The sequence below is a fragment of the Osmerus eperlanus genome, chromosome 11 (genome assembly GCF_963692335.1).
Source record: "Osmerus eperlanus chromosome 11, fOsmEpe2.1, whole genome shotgun sequence".
NCBI classification, from domain to species: domain Eukaryota; kingdom Metazoa; phylum Chordata; class Actinopteri; order Osmeriformes; family Osmeridae; genus Osmerus; species Osmerus eperlanus.
In genome coordinates this window covers 5,782,766-5,799,668 of record NC_085028.1, presented here as the reverse complement: position 1 = coordinate 5,799,668, position 16,903 = coordinate 5,782,766, and the positions used below count along the sequence as shown (strand labels likewise).

General features: G+C 47.7%; 2 protein-coding genes across 2 annotated transcripts; one reads left to right on the top strand and one right to left on the bottom strand.

Moving 5' to 3' along the window:
* The first annotated feature begins 987 nt into the window (after positions 1–987).
* Positions 988–6,364, top strand: esrrd (estrogen-related receptor delta). The gene is made up of 7 exons (XM_062472503.1): positions 988–1,199; positions 1,486–1,901; positions 3,435–3,551; positions 4,120–4,230; positions 4,391–4,552; positions 4,650–4,937; positions 5,842–6,364. The coding sequence occupies exons 1-7, from the start codon at positions 1,144–1,146 to the stop codon at positions 6,084–6,086; spliced, it is 1,395 nt and encodes a 464-aa protein (XP_062328487.1). The 5' UTR covers positions 988–1,143; the 3' UTR covers positions 6,087–6,364.
* Positions 6,365–8,327: 1,963 nt separating this feature from the next.
* On the bottom strand, positions 8,328–16,609 carry shkbp1 (SH3KBP1 binding protein 1). The gene is given in 18 exon segments (XM_062472502.1): positions 8,328–9,607; positions 9,609–9,935; positions 10,535–10,673; positions 11,073–11,257; positions 11,449–11,545; positions 11,938–12,093; positions 12,308–12,478; positions 13,254–13,370; positions 13,510–13,597; positions 13,722–13,837; positions 14,007–14,197; positions 14,382–14,472; positions 14,778–14,939; positions 15,378–15,458; positions 15,678–15,810; positions 15,953–15,998; positions 16,098–16,151; positions 16,411–16,609. Coding segments are annotated over 18 exon segments (2,595 nt in total). The 5' UTR covers positions 16,467–16,609; the 3' UTR covers positions 8,328–9,222.
* Positions 16,610–16,903: the final 294 nt, after the last annotated feature.

Here is a 16,903-nt window from a genome sequence, read left to right as displayed (position 1 = left end):
CACATCCTGTAATGTACCTGCTGCCTCAGCACCCCCGCCCTTCCTCACCCCCTCCGCCACCCTAACATCACACACCTCCAACTCCCTCCCTCCCCCACCATCCCTCCTACTCAGGTAAGCCTGCATTTGCTTACGTACCTGACCTAATGACTGGCAATGCTCTGAGTCTCTCAGTCTTTCCTCTCCCTCCCTCTCTTTGTTCTCTCTCTAAATCCGTCCCCTTCTCTCTTCTATCTCTAAATCCAGCCAGCCTCTCACTTTTTCTCTGTGCCACCCTAACCTGGCCCAACCTCACCATATGCACACTACACTCACTCACACACACACACAAATTACCTTTAAGTAGTGTGTGGAGACAACAGCTGTAGCTCCACCAATCTGTTTGTTGATGGGTGACACGGCCATGCTGGTTGTGAGAGTACAATGAGACTGTTGTCAGGTACAACACAGTCCTGGAAGCAGAGAGGAGTGTTGTGCATGAGTGTTTTCTTGTAGGTCCTCTGGTTTCACTGACTATACTGTATGACTCTGTTTACACCAAACACCCCCTCTCCCCCAACCAGGCCACTGCAGAAACTGGGAGGGGGGGGGGACAAGAGAGGAGGAGGGGTGTGGACTGTTTCAAAATGATAAGGACAGAATAGGTACATTATGCAAACTTGTAGTATATCAAATGAGTGAAATGTACCCAACTTCTCATCAGAAAGTTGTTTAATCATGTCGCCACAATAACTTAATCTAAACTTCCTAGTTAAAGTCTAAAGATTTCTTAACAGGAGTTAAGTGTAAAATGAGAAAGTGCAAAATGAATGAATGTATAGTGTTTTGAAATAATTCTATAATTATTTACATCCAGTCATGGTCACATCACATGAGAGACAGCCCATCAACAAAGGCTTTCCCTCTCAGTCAAGATTGATTGGTTTCCCTGTCATAAGCCCCGCCTCTTGCTAATAACCCACAGTCAGATAAATAAACCTGTCAGCTAACACACTCTTATCTCACTCTCCTCCCTCCACCTCTCTATCTCTCCATCTATTTTCCCTCATACCGGGTCTGTGAGAAGGGGAAAGGTTTTAGGCCTTCTGCTCCAAGGAAATACGTTTCTAGTTTACTGTTGAGTCATTCAAATCGTTCTGGAGCATGGATCTAAAAGATTTGTGTTTGAATGAAAACTTCCACTTTCTTCATCAGCACAGGTAAGGAAAACAAGATGTTCAGGTTTCGGTAGGCTATACTATACCAAAGCCATTTTATCTATTTATACAGTCAATAACATTTTTACTAGGGCCTATATATCGTCATCCTTAGGTTACTCACCCCATGTAAAAACTGATTTCAAGGTTATTTGCTTCTTTTTTTTAATGTATTAGTATGCTAAAAGAAAAGTTATTGTGATTCTTCCGACTTTACAACTGAGTCTAGACTATTAATAGTATTCTATCACATCATGACTTACGTTAAGTAAAACTAATGTCTTCGCAGTTTGTTGGAACCCTCCAGCATGGATGACGCTCCGTCGCCGGACGAACCGGGAATCAAAACGGATCCATCAAGCCCGGCATTCGCTCTGGACAGTACCACACCGTTCAGCCCCGGCTCGGACACCAGCGGATACAGTCTTTTCTCCCAGGGACGCTCGCTTGACCCCGAATCTCCCAGATCCAGCAGCAGCGGCTGCGGTGTCGGCGCGGCACCGGACACCGCATCACACTTCAGTTCCGAGCAGAGTTTGACGCTCTCGGCACACGTTGACTCCATTCTCAAATGCGACTACTTGTCGTCGCTCGGTACCGGACCTAAGCGGCTCTGCTTGGTTTGTGGAGACTTCGCATCCGGCTACCACTATGGTGTTGCGTCCTGCGAGGCATGTAAAGCGTTCTTCAAAAGGACAATTCAAGGTAAAGATTTAAAAAAAACAACAACAAAATAAAGTTTACCCACGAAGTCAACCTGTAGAAGTGTAGGCTAATTGGTGATATTTGGCTTGCCTTCATAGTGTATGTGTCCATATGTGATGAATGTAGGCCACCGCCAAATTGCAGAATATTGTAGGCCTAATTGATATAATTGATCAATAATCTATTATTCGGAGTCTAGCAAACGCGGCTGATCACCAAAGAGATTTCCAATAGTTCTCAGCTAGATTGTGGTATGAGATTGATTTCTGTGTGAAGACAAAATGTGCTTCATATTGGTTTATAGACTTTGAGGTTTTAATTAGGGAAAACAATGTTCATACACTTACTCTGGTCTTTATGGAAGCTTACTTATTGATGTATCTTCTTAGCTGACTGACAAAAGACACAGCATATTGATCTTTTTGTCTAATTCATATGTGAGTAAGACTTTGAAATTTGGCCTCAAAGTTCAGCTGTTCATAGCTTAGTGATCTGTTATCAGTATTTGTTTAATCCTAAACGCTTTTGACATTAATTTGCATGTTTAATGTCTCGCAACTATTTCAAGTTTTATCCAGAAGTCTCAAATAGACACTGTGTCTGGGGATGGGGCTGCCTTTGGTGCAGCAATGCCAGAAAGATGATGGAAAGAGCTTACTGCACCATATGACAATTTTAAACTAAGCTCCTCTTGAGTTTTTCAAAGGCAGCAGCCATAGCTGAGATCCTGTGGCTGGTGATGATGAGGAGGATGATGATGAGGATGAGGGTTTGAGCGGTTGGAGTGTCCTGGCAATCAACGACTGATCCCCCTTTAGCCTCTTGTCCACTACAGGGATCAAACAAATCATTGATCCAGGGTCTTTACCCCGCACCACACTCCCTCTCCCACCCAGAGCCTGGGCCTCTGTCTGGGCAGAGACGGGTCTGTCTCCAGCGTCTCGTCAATACTCTATTAAAACCTTATTGTCTTGTGAGACCTAAATTGTTTAATGCTTAGTCTGAGTGTGGCCAAGCTAATCAATAGAGTGTTAGATTGAACTGGGGCTGAGGCTGGTCTTGGGGCTGGGGCTGAGGCTGGTCTTGGGTCTGGGGCTGAGGCTGGTCCTGGGGCTGGGGCTGAGGTTGGTCTTGGGGCTGGGGCTGGTCTTGGGGCTGGGGCTGAGGCTGGTCTTGGGGCTGGGGCTGAGGCTGGTCCTGGGGTTGCTATGGATTGCTGTGTGAAAGCTCAAGGTGCCAGTCTTGAAGTGGTCAATGTCTGGGAAGGCACAGACAGGATCCTGCCCCTCCCTCCCTCCCTCAACAGGGCCCCCACCTTAATGAACTCTAATAAGATGTGTGTCTAATCCAGATGTGTGAATCAGCCAGCCTGAGCCCTCAGAGGGAGTTGAGTTCATCAGAGTGTCGTCACTTGTTCAGATGAACTAAGTGTGGTTCTTCTTAGTGTTGCTCCTCACCGTGTCCATGATAGTGGGACTGTTGCGTTGCGGGGCTGGCGCATGTAACCTTGGCGTGTGTTTCCTGTGTTGCCAGGTAACATCGAGTACAGCTGCCCGGTGATGAATGAATGTGAGATCACCAAGCGCCGCAGGAAGTCATGTCAGGCATGTCGCTTCCAGAAATGTCTACGTGCTGGAATGATGAAGGAAGGTGAGTAAACGAGGATGGTCTCCCTCTCCGCCTCTCTCTTGAGTTTCCTCTTCCTCTTTCTTTCTCTGTCATTATCTCTGTCTCTCGCTCTCTCTCTCTGTTTCTCTATCTCACTGTCTCTCTTTCTGTCTCTTTCTCTTTTCAATTTAATGTCCTTTATTGGCACTTTCAGAGATACATGTTGAGATACATATGCACACATGCATACATAAGCATATACAAACACATATAAAAAAAAATGATGGACAGAACATTCAAAGTAATTGAATAATGTGAATAAAACAGATTAAAATCTAATACGAAAAGTTAAATGTATTAATAAGACTCATTACACCTTGTTCCACCGTCTGCCCTAAAGATACTGGCAAGTTGTTAACTACAACCTTTGCTGCCATATGTTGGCAGCAAAGGTTGAAATTACAAACATGTTGTAATTTCTTCATAAAGGTCACATTCACTCTCTTTCACTGTCAAATGAATGCTTGGTTTGTTAAGAAGAGCAGGTCTGAACATGCTGACAATGAGAGAGTGACTTACTGACTGTGTGTGCGTGTGCGTGTGTGTGCAGGTGTTCGTATGGACCGTGTCAGAGGTGGGAGACAGAAGTATAAGAGACGAGTGGATTCAGGCCTGACTATCTACATGAAAGCTCCTTATACACACCCAATGAAATCTAACAGTGAGTACATCACACCTTACACACATACGCATTCTCCATCACACACACACGTACACACTTACATAAGCACACAAGCGCACACACAAAATACCATATTTGCCGCAAACTTGGAGTATTTTTTTTCTCCCAAAAATAATTAATGTCATTTGTTGTCTCCTAGGAAACAAAGTAGTCTCCCAGCTACTGCTGACAGAGCCCGCCCCCCTGTGTGCCATGCCGGACAACTCAACCAATGACAGTGACCTAAAGACCCTTCTGACCCTGTGTGACCTCCTGAACAGGGAACTTTTGGTCATGATTGGCTGGGCCAAGCACATCCCAGGTAACCGCTTTTTGCTGATTGGTTTCTCATTTAACCCCCATTTAACCTTTTCACCCCGATGATCCTTGCATGACTCCTGATTGTCCCGCCCCCTCAGGTTTTTCTAGTCTGTCATTGGTGGACCAGATGGCGCTGCTGCAGAGCGGTTGGATGGAAGCTCTGGTGCTGGCTGTGGTGTGGCGGTCACTAAGCAACAACGGGAGTGGCGGAGACGGGGAAGAGATTGTGTTTGCGGCTAACCTGCGGCTGGGTGCAGAGCAGTGTCGGAGGGCGGGGCTAGCGGACCTGTACAGCGCCCTGCGACACCTCACCACCAAGTACCAACAGATGAACCTCACCCAGGAAGAGGCAGTCACTCTGAGGGCTATGGCTCTGGCTAATTCAGGTACCACACATGGATGGACACACACGCTAATCACACACACACAGAACAATATGAGTCTGAATGAACACTTCCAGCCGTAGACAGTCTGTCTCCCTGGGGGTATGTCATTGGCATCACTTTCCTCCAGGGTCTCTGGGACCCCACTCACCCCCCCCCCCCCCATCTCCCCCCCCCCCCCCCCTCCCCTCCCAGAGCTCGCGGAAGCTGATCAATACCCTAGTGGGGAGAACAGAGGCCTCCTCTGCACTCAATCAATACATGCATCCCCAGCCTCTCTCCAACCCACCAGCCCCCCACCTCCCCCCCTCCCGTCCACCACCACCCCCGCCCTCCCCCTGTGCTCACCAATTAACACAGGCCTTCGTATAGATCCATTAGTGTCTAGATTAGAAAGACACAGTGGGTTAGGGGCATAAACACCCCCAAGGAGGGGGGGGGTGTTAGTTAGTTGGGGGTCCTCCTGTCAGCAGAGCAAACAGCCCAGTCCATTAAACCTGAAAGGGGGGTCAAACGGGCCAGAGAATTGGGAGATAATAGGCAATACTGTAAACCCAAGGGCTGTGTGTGTGTGTGTTTGTGTGTGTGTGTGGGAGGGGTGTTAACACTCGAGTAGACCCTGACCAAACACCCAGAGGCTCCAGTTGCCCTTCTCCATACCCCCCCACCCTTTGACCTTGTCTACCTTTCTGCCTCTTCCTTTCCCTCCCTCTTTCACCCCTCCTATGTACATCGTTCTCTCACTCTCCTCCCTTTTTCTGTTTCTCTCTCCCTTTCTCTGTCTCTCCCTCTGAACCCCCCTAAATCTCGCTCTCCATTGCTCCCTTTGTATTTATCTCAAGTTATTATTTGTATAAAGTTTTGGGTAACCGCTAAATGACCCCCCCCCCCCCCTCCCTCTTCTCAGATGCAGAGAGTCTGGAGAGTGCCGAGGCGGTGCAGCGTTTCCAGGACAACCTCCACGAGGCTCTGCAGGACTACGAGGCCTCCCATTGGCCGGCGGAGATCCACCGGGCGGGGCGTCTGCTGATGACCCTCCCCCTGCTCCGCCAGACCGCCCAGGCGGCCGTCCATGCCTTCTGTCGCCTCCACCTGGCGGGACGCGTGCCCATGCACAAACTGCTGTTGGAGATGCTGGACGCCAAGATCTGAAGAACACCATGTGTCTCGTACACACAGACACCGGTTGACTCATACACACACCAACACACACACACACACCCACCTTCATATCCAGCGCCCCATCCAGTTGTATCAGAGGTGGTTCGATGCCCATGTTCGATGAGCAACCTTGCTGACTGTGAACATGGTTCAATTATTCTCTGGGTCACATATCTGTACTCTACACTCTGTCAGAAATACTCTCATTAGTCTCAAGGAGTTATTGAATGGTTGTACATTTAGTGTTGGTGTAGATGGTTCTATTTCAATTTTATTTTTCCATTCTACGTTAGCACTTACAACTGATAATCATAGCAAATCACTGGAACTTTAAAGTGAGAGACTCATAACAGAACAGAACCGTGCCTAGGTGGTGGTGACATCGATACACAGTTTGAATCCATCCCATAATAACGCCCCAGCAAACGATAGTACAGAGGCTGAACGTACAACAGACGAGGTTAAACGGAGCGACACAGGAGTTTGCAACGACACTGCTGTTCTCGATTGTTCTGATTCACTGGCCATCGCAGCTAACGATCTGCCCTGGAGTTCAACCTGCGGCAGGCTTCGTTTTCTGGTCTCATGACGTACGACCGTATCGTCCGCACCGAAGACATAGCCCACCAATGAGGATCAAGAACTGAGGTTGAAATGGGAGACATCTTTTATTTTTTTCATGATAGAATTAATAACGTACTGTAGGTTTGTATAAATTGTATTTTTATAAGACGTACACTGCTGTCTGAACAAGGATTTCGTGTCGGCCTATGTTGTCTTTGTTATATGGCATGGTCTCGATTTGACAGTGTGAAATGGGTAGGTCTTTTTATCATGTCATAAACACGTTAATCCAGTATGTACAAAAATAGTAATATCCATGGTTACAGTAACAGCACTATTATTACACAGTGCTGCATATCGCTCTGTGTACTGTGCTTAGTTATCGTTAGTTATCGCACATTATTATAGGTCTACATCAAACATGTTAGTTGGCCTCACTGCATCCAGCTAGCAGTGACAGTTCAGTAGGAAACCATAGAGATGTTTAGTCTGTCTTCACCCTGGTGCTTAGGGCCCTCTGTCTTCCATGTTTGACGTTTCCCTCCCTGCTCCAACATACCTGATTCAAATGAATGGGTCGTTAGTGGTGGGTTGAAACATCGAGAACATACAGGACAGTGGGCCCTGAGGACCAGGGTTGAAGCCCACTGGTCTATATCAGTTTAACGCTCCGCATGTCACACACCCAGGACTAACAGAACCTGCCTTACAAAGCTGTGATGCCATGCCATTCCCTAGAGCAAGATGCCATTTTGATTATCTGTGTATATTTATTTATCAATTGAATGTTTAAATATTTATTACATCAATGTTGTACAAAGATTTGAACAGCTTTCATAATAGTTTGTACATCTTGAAATTAAAATTATTTTCAGATAACTTTTTTTTTCTCCAATGACAATACACAACAGCAACATTAGTTGATACTTTTGTATTCTTTATTATTATTATTATTAGAAGTAACCCAGTTATAAAAGTAGTCATAAAAAGTTACACGTGACAGTGTTGATGAGATAATACCAAACGCTGCACTCCAAAGCATGACATCCAAGAAGCCACTCAATGTCCTTGAACTCTGATTCACTCTACAGTCCATTTCAAAGAGCACAATATCCAAAACATTCGTCCGTGTAATCTTCACAGCCAGTTCAGAACATAAAACCAATATTCTTTTAACATTATGGAACACAGAATATGCATTTTTATTTCTCAAGTACATCATTGGAGCATATTCAGAACACACTGGAGAAAGGTCTTCAGGGCACGAGGGTGATATGAACAGTGCCTGTTTGGCCAGTGACAGGACCGGTAGGGAAACACCCAAACAGCTCCAGAGAAACCTACGTCTCCTCACAGGCTGAATACTATTAACACTGCTGCTAAAGCTCTTAGTGATAGTGGAGGAAGCTGCCCTCCATTGTAGTAGAACAACCCCCACCCAGGGACGAACGGACAGTAATAACGTAAAACATCAAATGATAACGTTGATATACAGGTGATGGAACATGAGTGTTGGTTGATGCGACCTCATCTGAACCCTATCTAAACTTGACCTTCTCAGGTCAGGGGAACACAACGCTTGTCTTAGGTCAAACACTAGTCACTTAGGTCAAACACGAGTCACTTAGGTCAAACACGAGTCACTTAGGTCAAACACTAGTCACTTAGACAAAATAAACACATGACAGGATACAGTGGTTCTTGAGTCTCACACACCCACGGGTTTTTGGCAGTGTAGACCATCATTCATAATTAAGAAGGCACTCGGGTCATTTTCACTTTCGATACTTACATTCTTTCGGTTAGCAACAACCCTTCCAAGAACGTTCTGGTGATGCTTTCACTTCGCTAAGACTTCAGGCTTCAACAGAGAATGCATAGACAAATGTTGGTGTTTACGTTGATTCAAGAATAATCAGACGAACTTCACCCTTTCTACCACACACTCTGCCTAGTTTCAACTAAGCTCAGGTTAAAAAGAATAATATATATATATATATTTTTTAAGAACAAGAAATGGATGTGCCCTATCTGAAGGAAGACTTTCAATGTGAAACACATTGATCTGAAACGTCTGTACTCTCCAAACAGAAGCTACAGCTTGCTGGTGTCCACCACCTAACACTCCCTCTCCTACCAGTCAGAGTGTGTGTGCAGGTTTGGGGAATACTAGAAGGTGCAGAGCCGACACAAAACGTCCACAGACAGCAGAGGAGAAAGGGAGAGAGGAGGATATCAAAATCCTACTACAAAAACAGTTTTTCCACCTGACTTCTGGCTTAAATAATTGATATTTGCTGAGTGTTTAAGAGGCCCGGGCAGTTATACTGACCATCTGTAATACTTACTTACCACCTGTTATCTATAAATATGTCATATCATAAGCTTTCACCAGCTTAGACTCAGCCCTACAGGAAGCAGTGGATTGACGTCACAGTTATGTCTTGAAGCAGAACAGCATTCCAAACAGGAAGTATATTAGTCATGTGACACCATTAACACCGACGCCCACTCCACACCCACACATCCTAGTCACAGCGTTGGTTATTGTGACAGCAACCAATCAGAAGCTAGTTTCATTCATGGGTGGTTTTGGGCTGGTCGGGGGTTCGGAGGGCGGGCTCTCCGGACTGGCTGAAACCTCGGAAGGGGGCAGGGCTTCCTCAATGGGCGGAGACTCAATTCTGCGAGGGGAAACTGGGGTCTGGGAGCGGATTGGACTGAGGCCCGTGGGGGCGTGGCTTGGCGAGGAGGCGGAGGGTCGACTTTGCTGCAACGGAAACGAGGATGCCGGAGTCGATGACGGTGATGACGGGGAGGGTGAACGGGGAGAGGCGGAGGAGGGGGGGCCGGAGGAGAAGGGGGTCCTCAGCCCCCGTCGGGCCTCCAGATCAGGGAACCCCGCCAGGCTGCGCCGGGCCCCCTCGCCCCCGGGCCCCCCCCCCCACCTCCGTGCCCTTGGCCAGCTCCTGACAGCGCTCCACAAAGCTGCCCCTGCGCAGAGACCCCATAGCGCCAGCCTCCCGCTCTCTGTCCTGGGGGGCCATGCGGGGGGGCCGGGGGCTGCCGTTGCCGCTGGTGAGGGAGGCCTGGCTGAGGCCCAGGTGGTGGGGCTGCAGACCCAGGGCCCCCAGAGCCCCCAGGACCCCGTCCCGGGGCTTGCTGAGGGGCACCGGGGGAGCTGGGCGGGGGAGGCTGCCGGAGAAGGGACCAGAACACATACCCCGACCTCCTCCTCGATCCCCTCTGTAGCTCTCGCTCAGCTGGGACTGGAGGCTGAGGAGAGGGGGTGGTGGGGGGAAAAGAGAGCGAGAGAGAGAGCGCGAGAGAGAGAGCGAGAGAGAGAGAGCGAGAGAGAGGAGAAAATAAGATTACAAATAAAAACAAAGACTGTAACTAAAGGAGGCGAAAAGCTACAGTTGTTAAGCAATAAATCTATAGGTTGATGTATTGTTTAAGAATGTGTGTGAGAGAGAGAGAGAGAGAGAGAGAGAGAGAGAGAGAGAGAGAGAGAGAGAGAGAGAGAGAGAGAGAGAGAGAGAGAGAGAGAGAGAGAGAGAGAGAGAGAGAGAGAGAGAGAGAGAGAGAGAGGGTGTGTTTCAGCATTTTTCAGTGTTCCAAGGCCATAGCCATGGAGTCAACATTGGGGGGGGACGAAATCTGCTGGGGAGCTTGAGAACTTTTTACGTTTAGTTATGAATATGATTACATTTGTTTATGATAATTTCGGACAGCGTGCGTGATTGCCTGTCGTAGCACATTTATATTTTTATATCAATATATTGGGGGGGACACTTTGACCAGATTTGGGGGGGGGGATGTGTCCCCCCCCAATATTCAAATTCAAATGATTATTACAGTCCTGGTGTGTTCACCTGCAAGTGGAGGCCCGGGGCGTGGAGGCATGGGAGTGGGTAAGAGAAGGGGCGGGGCTCATGTCAGGCGTGCGGGTCAAGGCCAGATCACATTGGTCCAACAACTCCAGCAGCTCCTCCTCCGTTGGTCCGCCCAGTGCTGGGGAAGAACCAATCAGAAATCAGAAAAATATCCATCCAATCAGAATTCTCCATATCCAGTCCTGACAGGAACATGAAGTCTCGTTCCCCCCCTGCCTCTCTCATCCAGCCAGCTTCTCTGTCCATCAACTACTACAGTACTCACTCTGGTGTTGTACTAGTTAGTACCATACTAGTATATGTTCTAACTATAATGTGTGTAGTTAGTACCATACTAGTTCTATGTCCTAACTGTGGTGCTCTACTAGTCCAGCTATAATGTCAAGCTTCTGATGTCTTGCTTCCCAGCGACATCTATCATTGTATTGTTGTCCGACCGCTTTTTATTAGTAGTGTAACAGATAGTTATATTAGTGTACTAGTCGGTGTACTAGTCAGTTATTCTAGCTAGTCTTACCTCTGATGTCCACCTTCCCAGCAATCTCCATCGCCGTCGTCAAGTCCCACATCTGGATGCTGCCGTTGCCATGGCCACTGAAGAGGTATCGCCGTGGACGCGAGCCGATGCGGCTGGAGCCCTCGCACTCGTGGACCATGAAAGCTGTGATGGAGGTTCCGTCCACCGAGCGCACCTCACACACTCTGCCAGAGGGGGGGGGGGGGGGGGGGGCGCAGAGAGACAGGTCAGAGAGACAGGTCAGAGAGACTATGTGGATTGATACTGTGATTTGGAATGAAGACAGACCGACTGAGGGAGAAAGACAGATGGAGGAAGAGAGAGGCAGAGAGACAGGCAGGGGCAGACAGACAGACCAGCAGAAAGACAGTGGTACCTCTTGCCGTTGGAGGAGAGTCGAACATAGAGCTTGTCTGTGTCTGGGACGACCCTCTGGATAAACACCTGCTGGTCATCTCTCTCTCCGTAGGGACCTGGGGAGAGAGTGCGGGCGCACACACACACACACACACACACACACACTGACATTTAAACACATAGCATATGCCACAGGCATTTACTACAGGTAACTCCCTTTGTGATCTCAACTTTTGGACTGTTGGTATGTGGCACATGTATCGAACAGAAAGTTTTGATAGGATATGTATCATTACATTTATTATAATTATTTATAGTTTTCAGGTATTTAAAGAGCTCTCTATATAATGACCACCCATATAACATATAGTGTATTCATTAATTGGATAGTTGTATCCAAAAAGAAGAACAGGGGGGGAATTTGAGCCTGTAACCTATGGACCTGCAGTCAGATGCTCTACCCCTCCCATGTGACCCTTGACCTGTCCCCTCCAGGTGGCGTCCCTACCTATCTCCGTGCCGGCGCTGCAGCCCCCGTGCTCGTCAATGTCCTCCAGCGCCAGGATCTTGAAGGAGGTCAGAGGGGTGGAGCCAGGCTGCGTGGAGATCATGCCCCGGAAACGGGTCACGGTCCAGGTGCGCACATGGTTGTTGTCCGCACACACTGAAACACAACGACACATGCAGATCGACATTTACATCATGTTTCTGATTAACCTGACCTAGGATGAGGCGTTTCTGATTAACCGGACCTAGGATGAGGTGTTTCTGATCAACCGGACCTAGGATGAGGCGTTTCTGATCAACCGGACCTAGGATGAGGTGTTTTTGATTAACCGGAGGTGAGGTGTTTCTGAAGTGTTTCTCCTGAAGCTCACCTGAGATCAGGTGTTTCTCCGACAGCATGATCTTGGTGACGGGGCTGCGGTGGACGGAAAAGGTCTGGAAGAGCTGCGGTCCAGACCCCACGGTCTCCGGGTGCTGCACGATCACACGCACCGTCCCAGAACTGGTCCCGTAGGCGATCTCGATCCAGTTCCCACTGTCGCCTGACCACACATGACCAGGCGGGACTTCAACCCCAGATTTAAACACTTTAGCCGCAATGCATGCTGGGGAGTTTACACCTAACCAGCACTCCGTCACAGCCTGACAGAGGGGTCCTCTGGAGGGGGGGGGGGGTCTGCTGAGCTTTACAGAGAAACTGACCACAAAAACCTATTTTTTTGTCGTTGTTTTGTTTATATTTTATATACTGATGGACAACTTGGTGCGGAAATCTGCACGAATCTTTGCAAAAACAGAAATAAAATGATTGCTGAAATTGAGGTTGTGTAGTTTCTCTTTAAAAGGGTCACTCAGTGGCTAGACTGTGAGGTGATTTGTGGAGCAGTGATTGTGCACAGCGCTCTGCCCCCAAGCTAACCCAACCAAACACCCTTCTAGTCAAGCTGGCGGTTGGTTAGTAGCATGCAAATTTACACCCCAGAAACCCATAACACACACGCACACACCACCAGAACCTGATTGAAACCCACACCACAGAACTCAATGAAACCCACACCACAGAACTCACTGAAACCCACACCACAGAACTCACTGAAACCCACACCACAGAACTCACTGAAACCCACACCACAAAACTCACTGAAACCCACACCACAAAACTCACTGAAACCCACACCACAAAACTCACTGAAACCCACACCACAAAACTCACTGAAACCCACACCACAAAACTCACTGAAACCCACACCACTAAAACTGACTGAAGCGTACACAGAAACATAACCAGGATGTTGTTAGTCAACAGAGCGGCCATACTTGTTTTGGGTGTGAGGTAGACACTGAGGGCAGTGATGGCGTCTTCCGTCGGGTCTCTGTACAGCTCAGTCACCAGCAAGTCATTGTCCTTCATCCTTAATGGAAACTTCTGGACATCTGGGTAAATAAAAAGAGACAAGGGAGAATGAGTCAGCAATGACTGAAGAAGCCAACAGCATCTTACTGCTCTGTCCTGTCAGAGCAGCGTTCATTGAGACGAGCCCAGTGTTAAACACTGTGATTGGTCCTCTCGTACCTATGTAGTAAATGGATCCATTGTTGCAGCCCAGGATGAGGAAGGAGCCGGCTGTGTCATAGCTGTTGATGGGAACCACATCCTGGTTCTAAAAAAACAGACAAAAATGGATGATGTCCTACAAACTAGTGCATAAATGATTCAAAATGTCATATGGAATCTAGAAGACCTTTAGTACGTTTTCGCAACAAAAACAAGAAGTCTGTCAATACCTGCCAGTGCTTGGTGACGGCATTCCACACGCCCACCTTCCCTGTGTGGCTGGTGGCGATCAGCTGGTTACCAACGAAGAAGAGAGCTTCCACTGGAACGTTGAGACTGAACACGCCTAGAGGACAGGAGGGTAACAGCCCCCCGGTTACTACAGCTGCCCGCTCCATCCTCCTTCTCGACTATTCAATTCAATCATACACTACAAGAATTGTCACCCTTTACTTGCTCGTTACAAGTAACCAATTAGATAGTCGGCCAATCACACACACAGCTTGCTGCCTCACCAATCTCGTTGCCATTGCCATCGGGGCAGATGGTCCAGAGGATGATTTCAGTTCCCGAGGCAACCGCCACCATCTTGTCATTGTCTCCAAGGGAACCACCCATCACCTTGGCGTTGAGGGCCACCCTATCAATCACCCAGTCCAGCCGGGGGCTGGTGAACACCTGCTGCCAGCCTGTCGACTCCTTCACTCTGGGGGGAGAGGAAGGGACCATCAAGCATACTAAACATCACCTTAGTGTACATCCTCCTGGTACAAATCACCTTACGTCCCCCCTACTACACATCATCCTTAATATAAATCCCACCAAGTCCTGTTAAGTAGCTACAAAGAGTATTCACTATCAATAGGGAGCCACCCATTGGGTTTCATTACCTGTAGCAAACGACAAACTGGGCGTAGGCCACAGCGATCCAGTTGTGGTGGCCACAGATGATCCTCACCATGCCTGGATCTGCCACCTGGTCTGGGAGGAGAGGAAACCACAAGTACAGTAATCAAGGACCAGAAGAACACACTTCACTGCCCATCCCAATTTAAGCGCAAAAATATTAGCTATGTGCTTTCTTATGCTAGAAACGTACATTTGGCTGCCAGAGGAGTAAGGAAACTTCACTTGATAAGACTTCTTAAAATAATGTATTGTTTACTTGAATTATTTTTTACTAGTTAAGCCATTTATACTTGTCCAACAAGTCCAACTAGATGAACAATCTAAAAACATGACATCATCCCCCCCTCAGACGGGCAGTGTGAGCGGTGCTCTCTTACTTCCGCAGATCCTCTCCTCCATGGACGTCCTCCCCAGCATGCCAGCGTTGCCCAGGTTGGGTGGCATGGTGTTGCTGCGGCGAACCGGCGCCCGCTCCGCCCGGCCCCCCATGTACTGGGGTCCTGCCACGCTGTGGCGGTTCCGCCGCTTGGCTGGGTACACTGGCACACAGCGACAGGACGTGAGGAGGACGCACACGCCGTGACGCACACGTCAGGGATGTTCATTTCTCGGACGACAACGTGCGTTTTAGGGTAGGATCGTTTTCATCCAAAAACGGAATTTTGGTGATATTTGTTTTCACCCCAAAATTGACATTTTGGGATATTCATTGTCACGCCAAAACTTACATTTTAGTCACTTATATTTTTATTTCAGGACATTTTTGTATCCAAAGTGACGGTACTGGTGGAGTGGGGGTGGATTTGAAACTGGGATTCATCTCCAGTCACATGCTCTGTCACTGAGCTAAGCCCAACACTAAGGAATTTGGACTTAATTCACTGACTCATGGACCACCCTAAGTTTAGCAGACTGGAGACGACCTGACGGAGGGTAACAGTGATCACGGTGAGGTGTAGTGCAGTGGACAGCCCCACCTGGTGGAGGGAGGTAGCCGTTGAATAACACGTTCCCACAGGAGGATCTATCCAGCTCATCACAGAGCTGCAGCTTACGCACTAGAACACAGAGAGGAACAGCACAGTTAGATGCCATCACGCGGTTGGTTGGTAAGTGACGTTCTGTCGGTGTGTGTGAAGTCTTCTGTGCCACTGCTTGTGAAAAGGGCTACACAAATGAAATTTGATTGAATTTTGGTGAAGACCGTTCAACGGCTCTGTTATTTCACCCTAAGGACCACCACACAGTAACACTGCCCTAGGGACACACTTCCGTACCCAAGGGGGCGATGCCATAGAACTCCGCCTCGTGCATGAGCAGGTGCACGTTAATGGACCGTGGGTGGAGTTCTTTGGTCCGCAGGAAGTTGAGGATGGGGGCAAAGAGAGACGGGTCTCTGTCAATAAAGATCTGCAGGTAGACCAGGTGAGAGGAGAGATGGATAGATAGAACACATTATTAATCCCCAAGGGGAATACTAGTATTAATATTGTTACTACTTTACATTCCAGACTCAGACACACAATCATCTTTGAGTGACTATCAAACTCACAGCTCCAGTCTCATCCCTCAGACTTGAGATTCGCCCACTCAGAAGGCTGTAATTGACAAGAACAGTTTTGTTAAGTCCCGTAAAGTTAGACATCTAGTTAGTGTTCAACGTACGCACACATCGGAAGTGTTAGAGACACACCGACCTGGAAAAGAAGGAGTCTGGGACCCATGTCAGAGTTTGCCTCGAGGTGCTGAACCTGGAAAACACAAACTATCGTGAGATGAACGGATGTGTTTTTTTCTGAACGCCTAGCCAGCTATTACAAGCAACAGTAGCTACAATCATGTCGCTAGGATTCAAACAATTAACACTAAAACGAAAGCTAGCAAGTTGATATCACGGTAGTAAAGCTAGACTAGCTACACACTGCCTAAACTGACGGCATCCAAATAATGAAATACTGGGCGAAGCTAACAAGCTAGCTGGCTAATGGCACAAACATTCTTTACGGTCACCTTTTTCCTCCAACGTTTAAATGAATAATATCCCCGGTTCTCGCCATATTAGCCATGTTTTGAGCTGTGGCTTAAGTTGTTAGTTTTTAACCCACGCGCTGCATATTTAGAAGTTTAATCCATCACCCAAAAATGTGGTTTAGCTAGCTGGCGATGGATGCAACTTCCTGAACCAGCATTTTTTTTATTCTGCTGTGTGGATGTAGACAACTATCTATTTCCTAGTCCACAGTGCCACCTGCTGTTTTGTTAGCGTATGGCAGGTTTTTTTAACGAAAAAATAATGATTGGATCTAGACGTCTTAAATCTGGTTTAAGTGTTCTGCTTTCGACTTTCTCAAAGCATCAGCACACTGAAAATATAGGAATGGAGTTGTAAGGAAGTGTAAGGAAATAGCAATGAAAATACAGGAAATTTGGCACTGGCACATATACAAAGGAAAGCCTACCCTCCCTTTCTAGAGAGGCTAAACAGCTAAATTACAGTTAGATC

Excerpts from the sequence above, each read along its gene's own strand:
- esrrd (XM_062472503.1), top strand. The coding sequence starts at position 1,144 with ATGGATCTAAAAGATTTGTGTTTGAATGAAAACTTCCACTTTCTTCAT. Across the intron at positions 1,200-1,485 it reads CACTTTCTTCATCAGCACAG|TTTGTTGGAACCCTCCAGCA; the intron begins GTAAGGAAAACA and ends ATGTCTTCGCAG. Across the intron at positions 3,552-4,119 it reads TGCTGGAATGATGAAGGAAG|GTGTTCGTATGGACCGTGTC; the intron begins GTGAGTAAACGA and ends GTGTGTGTGCAG.